The sequence below is a fragment of the Vigna unguiculata genome, chromosome 6 (assembly GCF_037176805.1).
Source record: "Vigna unguiculata cultivar grain cowpea cultivar isolate G323 ecotype 2 chromosome 6, ASM3717680v1, whole genome shotgun sequence".
NCBI lineage: Eukaryota > Viridiplantae > Streptophyta > Magnoliopsida > Fabales > Fabaceae > Vigna > Vigna unguiculata.
In genome coordinates, this window is record NC_140797.1 from 41,511,695 (window position 1) to 41,518,912 (window position 7,218).

A 7,218-nucleotide genomic window follows, 5' to 3' on the forward strand; every position below is an offset into this window, starting at 1 on the left:
TGCACAAAGTGAGCTTTCCATCATAAATCAATCTGATACAACAAATCAATTTATACAAAATGTTTACTTCTAGAACTTTGGCACCACAAAAATTGACAAACGATGGCACGCTAACACCCAATAAACATCAATTTTGGGGGTCAAATAAATTAAGATAAATAAAAGCAAGACTTCATGAATTTGCTATTATTTTCACCAACGAATTATGCTATCCTTGACAATAATTTACATACTTTTGGCATCTATTTTCGACGGAGGAAGTGTTCCAAAAACTTTATCCCATAGCGATGAAGTGATACCAAAGCCTTTATCCTGGATCCGAAAGTGATGATTCAAGTGGTATTTCTGCGAAAACAACGAAAAAAAAGATTATTTTGTTTGGCAACAAATATCAAAGCAATGCATCATAATGCAATCGCGACCCACAGTTGAAGGATTTTAACCTTGAGATTTCGGGGCACTTCGGTCTGCGGCTGACCATGGTGCAAGTAATAATGGGTGCAATCATACATTACATAACCCAATAAACCGCCACCAAATAAAGCAGGAGCTGTTGAAGGGGTTGCCATGAGCTTCACTAAGTTCCAAAACTGGACACAGCATACAAAGACAAACATCACTTCAGGAAACCTCCAACCTATGTTTATCAATATTGATACATCTGTGTTGCAGACTAATCGGACAATTTTATTAATCGTCAAAAGTCTTTTCTGACCATTTTCAAAAGGTAGCTACAGATTGTAGTATACATATGTCGTGATTTCAGAGAGCCAATCAAGAAGCAATAATTTCTTTTTAACATTTTCTTAAATTACTATCACAAAATAAGGGTATAAACATCACTGAACGATTAAAACATCTATTCAAACATAATGAAAATCCAATCAACATCTCTTGTATTTCCCTTTCGTACCTGAAACTGTTTCACTTAATCCAATGTTTGTCCTATTGGTTCCGTCAAAACTATTGCATTTGATATGTTATACCGCGTAACAATAGAGATATACCGTCGCCTAAAACTAATTCATCAATAGTATTTGACCAGTTGATAAAAGAAAAAATCGATGTGACACACTTAACTATTTAAAAGAGAGATCTAGATAGCATAGGAAACAAGAAAAACAAAATTAGAAATTTACTCTCTCGGTCTGTCCAATAATAGGAAGCAAGCATGTGAAAAGTAAAACCGGTGAAAATTTAAATCCCACAATTCCCTCCCAACCAAATAAGTATGGGAAAATGTTTTAAATAGTAACTCAGAGAAGAGATACCGGCATCAATAATATAGCAGTTGCAGCAGGGGGGAAAACGAGTCTCAAGCCATCCATTGGGTGCTTATGGTGGCAGCCATGGAGTAGATAATGCAAGGTATTTCCCCTAAAGCAGCATTCAATACCCACAAAATAAAAAGCAAATAAACATTTAGTGTTATTCTAACAAAAAAAATAAAAATGAATGTAGTTAAACACAATTACAAGCAAAAATAAGAATATTATTTCACACTATGGAAAGGAAAGGGAAAGAAAAAGATCTAACCAGTAGGTTTTTGTTTTGATGTGAAAAAGAAATCGGTGCAATGAGTATTCAAGTAATGTCCAAACAAAAATGCCAACAACCACCAGTAGAGCCAAATGAGGACAACTGAGGCCCATAAGTACAGAGCTATACACAAAGTAGCATACAACTGGCAGCCAAATGACTGGTATTGCCCACCAGACTGTGCGCGTCAGGAACTGTTTCATGTAATAAGTCAAGATCACATCAAATTCTCAATATATTTCCAGAACATAAATTTTAAATTCTTATCCGTAAAAGAATTGAACATGACATTATAATCATAATTATATAATTAGTAGATCGTCTAATAAAAATATATGATTTATTCTCATATTATATCTTATTATTAGAGAATATTAAATCATTTTATGTATTATTTTGATTCCGTTTTTTTCAATATAAATTAAGCATTCATGTTGTCTCACAGGCACACAGTTTTAGGTCAATGTCCCTTCCTTTCCTATAATTTAACAAAGAATCAAGAACTGGGTTGGGTTCAAAATCGCGTTGATTCGGTAGAGCCATTGTCTCATGAGGATATTTTGTATTTTGCAAACCATTCTCTAAGGCTTCACGTGCAGTGTTCTACCGATGCCTTCAGCGAGTTTTCCAACAAGTTTTAGGCGGCAACCATTTGCTCCAATCGACACAGGGTTGGGATCGCGTAGTGCCAATTTATCCAATGGTCAAAACACCAACGCAAAACCACCCATCCACGACCATCTTCTCTACTGTTGCAACTGACGCCTGACGGAACGTGCGTCAACACCTAATGGCCTTATGTCCAGGATGCCCCTGCATGTACACCACCAAAGTTTGTTTGGTGGTTGGATCAACTTTTCTCTCTCCTAGGATTATTTTATTAATTTTTTCCCATACTTCAACGAAAAAGAAATGTCTTCCGGCGCCCCCATCAATATCCAGAACAAACTCTCCTATTTTTTCTAACCTTAATATTAGTATTGATAAGATGAACACGTATAACTATTGAATATGGTTAAGTGGGTTTTGGATTACGAATCTCATCCCACTAGAATGTTAAATCCGTTCCTACACAACATGGAAAATGTATAAAGATTAATGCTCAGTTATGTAATGTTATTAAATCCAGTATTCGCACCTCACTCAAATCTATTCTTCGTCCCCATGAGTCTTGTACAGCAGTTCGGAGTGAGGTTCGTGCACTTTATGCCAATGACATCCAGTATCTGTATGGCATGGCTCGTATCAAAACCTCAACACTTCTAACTCCACATCGATTTGAGGGCCCTATGTGTGCTTATCTTGGGCGGCTTCACATTCCTTACATGATTTTTAATGAACTTCTTGTGTACCATCTGTAAATGCAAAGAAGGAACTCAAGAACAATCATACGTTTTTATGACCTTGAACTTGTTCGGTTTGCCACAAGTATGTTGCGATCAAATTTTAGGATCACCAATAAACCCTACTATGAATTCCACATCATCTGTGTTCATTCGTATACTTTGGCAAATAAACACGGAGACACATGTACTTCATCCGCAGGAGAAAATATTGCCTTTGTATCATAAAAGCGTGTATTCTAGGCAATTTCACATAATTCTAAAAATCGTCCAAAATGTGAACACTGGCACTGCATTGTGCATATAATTGAAGTGTTTGGAAGTTGTATGAGAAATCCTATCATTCACCCAATATTGCCCATACATCTACTCTTGAGTCACTCGTTGCTTCGACACTGTTAGCTAATTTACCTCATATATCTCAGATCGAAAAAACTTGCAGAAAATGGTGTTGGGTTTAAAGCATGTGATTAGTTTAAGGTGTGAATCATGTCAGTTAGAAAAACATATTCATCACTTTTTTCCTAATAGCCTTAGTAATCAAGTTTTATCTCTGTTTTTTAGTTCACCCTAATATTTGGGGTTGTTCCCGTAGTACTCTTACTTCTTCTGTTTTAAATATTTTATTACTTTTATTGATAATTAATATACATGTTCTAGAATTTAGTTAACGAAGAATCTATCAGAAGAATGCCTATAATTCAAAAGAATTTACTGAAATCAAAACACAATTTTGTATATCTTTCATAGTGACAATGTCCAAGATTATCTATCTCAACAATTTCGGCCGTTCATGCCATCTAACGGTATCATTTATTAAACTTTGTGTATTCATACTCTTCAACAAAATGGAGTAGTTGAACACAAAAACAGACATCTGATTGATTACATGAACACTTCTTCATAGTCATCTTCCTCACTGTTTATGGTGGGATGTTGTCATTACTATATACTATCTCATTAACTGAATGTCATCATCTTTCCTTAATGATCAAGTATCTCACTCTATCCTTTTCCTCATTCCCGTCTATATTGCCTTCCGCCACTTGTTTTGGTACCACATGTTTTGTACATAACCTCACACCTAGTCAAGACAAACTTCCTAATTGGTTGTTCAAATTTGCCTTCATGAAACATCATCGTTCTCAAAAGAAGGTATTGATGTTTCTCTCAAAAAGGTATTGATGTTTCTCTCCTTATCTTGACCGATATTTTGTGTCTATCGGCTTCTCTTTCTTTGAGTCTGTTATGTAATACACATATAATGTTGACATATGTACTTACTTTCTCACACTACCAATCTTCCTTCATCACTACCACATGACTTTGTCACAACTCGAGATGCTCTTTTGACCGCTCTTCATGTGTATGGGACCGACCTATCTTCGATGGATAATGATATAGAGGTCATGTTTGATCCTATCTCAACACTATCTAACATATTGGATCTAGTCTCCTCTAAAAATGAAGGCAACTGCTATTTGAAAAAGTAAATAATCTACTTGTACCGTAATCCTTCTCTCCAGTATACTAAGCTTAGTTATCATCAACTTTCCACCATACATCATACTTGTTTGTCCTTGTTATCTTTTGTTCCTATTCATAAGTCTCCAAGTGTAGTTTAAACCCACCTAGAGTGGTGACAAGCTATGATCGATGAAATATGTGCCCTTCAAAGTAGTGGTCTGAGAGTTAATTCGTCTTCCAATTGGCGCTCAATTGTAAGGTATTAGTAGTTATAGACTCTTAAAACAACAACTTACGGTAAAATGATTTGCTATAAAGCTCGATGCACACAAATCTATGACAAAGATTATAATGACACTATTGCATAACTTGGGCATGATACTAAATTGATCATATTACTAAACAATAACGGTTTCAGCATTATGTCTCTCGTTTCTATATTTTAACAATCAATGTCGAAAAACTATGAAAGCAGAAATTGTCTATGTTAGTAAATGTAGAGCATTGAGCATTAACAAAAGTAAAACATAACTCAAGTGATGGGAATGCTGAGGTGAACGAATGAGCTGAAAAGTAGACATAAAACAAATGAAAAATAAGATTATGAGTGAATAGTCACGGAGAAACTCAGATTAGCAACTACTCACCACAAGATGACTTAAACTCGCCTGATAAGGTTTATGTAGAAAATCAATCGAAGATTCGTGACACAAAGAAGATCAAGTGGAAGATGGTCAAATTAAAAAGGCAGAGTAGCTATGAGAAACCATTGAAAAGAACTTTGCTCTAAATTGTTTTACCACAACCTTGGTTTTAGATAAAGTCAATGGCATCAATTAGTCCAGGCTTGGATGTTGTAGTTTTGTCTGTAGTTAAAAGGCATACCTCCAGAATTTCATTTTCAAAGTACCGAGGGCCTTCCTTGCTAACAATTGGCTGGTGAACCCACTCTTCATAAGCTTCCCCAAGATGTCCCACCTTTAAAAACATTGAGAATTCAGTAATATTCAACAGGAGATCACTTGGTTACAAACTACCCACATAAACAGAAATTGGGCCTATATGAAAGTTGAAAACCAGTCGAAGATGGAGTATCGAGAACACGTTTTAAAAGACTATAAGGGTTTTGCCTTTACCTGGAAAACAAGGGCCTTGTTCAAATCAACTTCAAAGTTCTGCACAACCATCCTGGGACTGAGTTCAAAGACCGAAACAAAAATGTTAAGACCCAAATAGGAGTAGGTTCAATGATGAAAAACAACAACGTCGTGTATAAAAGCATATCATGCACCGCTCACTACAGGCCACATGGGGTCGGGGAAACTTCATAAGTATTGGTTTATTTTACCTTCCTGACGGCATTGATTTTAACCTTTATTGTAGGGAACAAGTTAGGAAGGCGAGTTGCCAAAAAAAACAAGGAAACAATTCGTTTTTAATAACCTTATTTGATCACAATGTTGTAGACTTATATTGCAAAAAGGTTCTAGTCATCATTGCTTAAGGCCAAAGCTTGCGTGGTCTTTTCTCTAAGGACTATTCCACGGTGCAAACTTGCAATACAATGATAAGCCGCACCTTCTTTTTATAAAATGAGAAGGAAACGTACAACACCCCTATAGCTACCAGAAACGACCAGCGTCGTTTTCATCCAACTAGAATCATGCAAAACAACGGAGCATCAACGTCAAAGAAAAAGTAAGCAATAATTTCACATGCACAAATACCGCCAAGATTTATATTCTACAAAGTAAAAGTAAAACTAATAAAAACAAGAAGTAAACAAAATAAAAAAAGTAATAAACATTTTCTATTCCTCAACAATCATAGTTTCCCGCAATATACTCGAATAGCTGTAGAACATAAGCAAATTTCCAAAACTGCCACGTCTGTACACTAAAAAGCGGAACTGAACTCTAATCAACAGACCATAACAATGCCAACAAATTCACATGTATCTACGAATGTACGGATCCAATTGAGTAGCAAATTCAAGCAAAAAAAAAAAACCTAAAAAATCATCATAAACAAAAGCCTTGGAATTCATATCTATCAAATAACACATGATAACTCTATAAACACGCATTTACTTCGCAATGCAGAAAAGAAATCGTTAAATCAACTCCAGATCCAGAAACTGCACGTGTATCAAGAAAACAAACCTGGTAGCAGAAGGCAATGCGGTGAGATCGGAATGGAACCTAACCGGAGAGGGACGCCGTATGCAAGCAGCACCGCACCGCACCCTACCCTTCTCCACGTCGAGCAACGGAAAGGGATAGTGAAGGAGGAGAAGGCGCGTTGTTGTACTACTGAGTTGTAAAGCGTGGGAGAGGGAATCTTAACCGTTCGTTTTCACGGCATCAACGAATATCTCTTCTAGCGTTGGATTCTAGCACGTGACAGCCTGTCACTGTGGCAGAATCACCTGTGGGGAGGCTCACTTGAGGGTTACACAGTTGTACTGTGTTTGGATAACGTGGCGATATGCTATTGGAGTCAACGAGTGGAGTTTGGGACTAAAGTGTTATTTGGATTTGAATATCCGCAGTTGTTCACTGAACTTCATGTGATGCAATTATAGATCTAACGGTGGATAAATTTTAACAGTCAAGTTTCATTTTTTATTTTAATATAAAATAAAAATTTAACATTTGTGCAGTTTAAACGTAGGTGTAAAATATCTTAGTCTGTTTCAGAGACGTTATTGGTCTTTTTGGTGGGACCAGACGAATCTCAACTCAACATATAAATGTAAATGTGATCTGAGATATTTTGAAGTTGCTTGCAATACTAGTTCGGAATAAACACTTTCCTAAATATTAAATGTAATAGTTTTTAAAAAATCAAAATCTTATTATACGTTCAA

The 7,218-nt window shown here is 36.0% G+C and overlaps 1 protein-coding gene across 2 annotated transcripts; it reads right to left on the reverse strand.

Moving 5' to 3' along the window:
- Nucleotides 1–6,683, reverse strand: LOC114187828 (dihydroceramide fatty acyl 2-hydroxylase FAH1-like). Of its 2 annotated transcripts, none has more exons than XM_028076206.2 (7): nt 6,512–6,683; nt 5,486–5,543; nt 5,235–5,327; nt 1,537–1,733; nt 1,272–1,377; nt 444–590; nt 1–345 (listed from the first exon to the last, which is right to left on the reverse strand). In XM_028076206.2, the coding sequence occupies exons 2-7, from the start codon at nt 5,534–5,536 to the stop codon at nt 226–228; spliced, it is 714 nt and encodes a 237-aa protein (XP_027932007.2). In that variant the 5' UTR covers nt 5,537–5,543; nt 6,512–6,683; the 3' UTR covers nt 1–225. The 2 variants fall into 2 exon arrangements, with proteins under 2 accessions (XP_027932007.2, XP_027932006.2); XM_028076205.2 differs by lacking the exon at nt 6,512–6,683 and adding an exon at nt 5,698–5,718.
- Nucleotides 6,684–7,218: the final 535 nt, after the last annotated feature.

Excerpts from the sequence above, each read along its gene's own strand:
- LOC114187828 (XM_028076205.2), bottom strand. Across the intron at positions 5,328-5,485 it reads ACAAGGCCCTTGTTTTCCAG|GTGGGACATCTTGGGGAAGC; the intron begins GTAAAGGCAAAA and ends ATGTTTTTAAAG. Across the intron at positions 346-443 it reads AAGTGCCCCGAAATCTCAAG|AAATACCACTTGAATCATCA; the intron begins GTTAAAATCCTT and ends TTGTTTTCGCAG.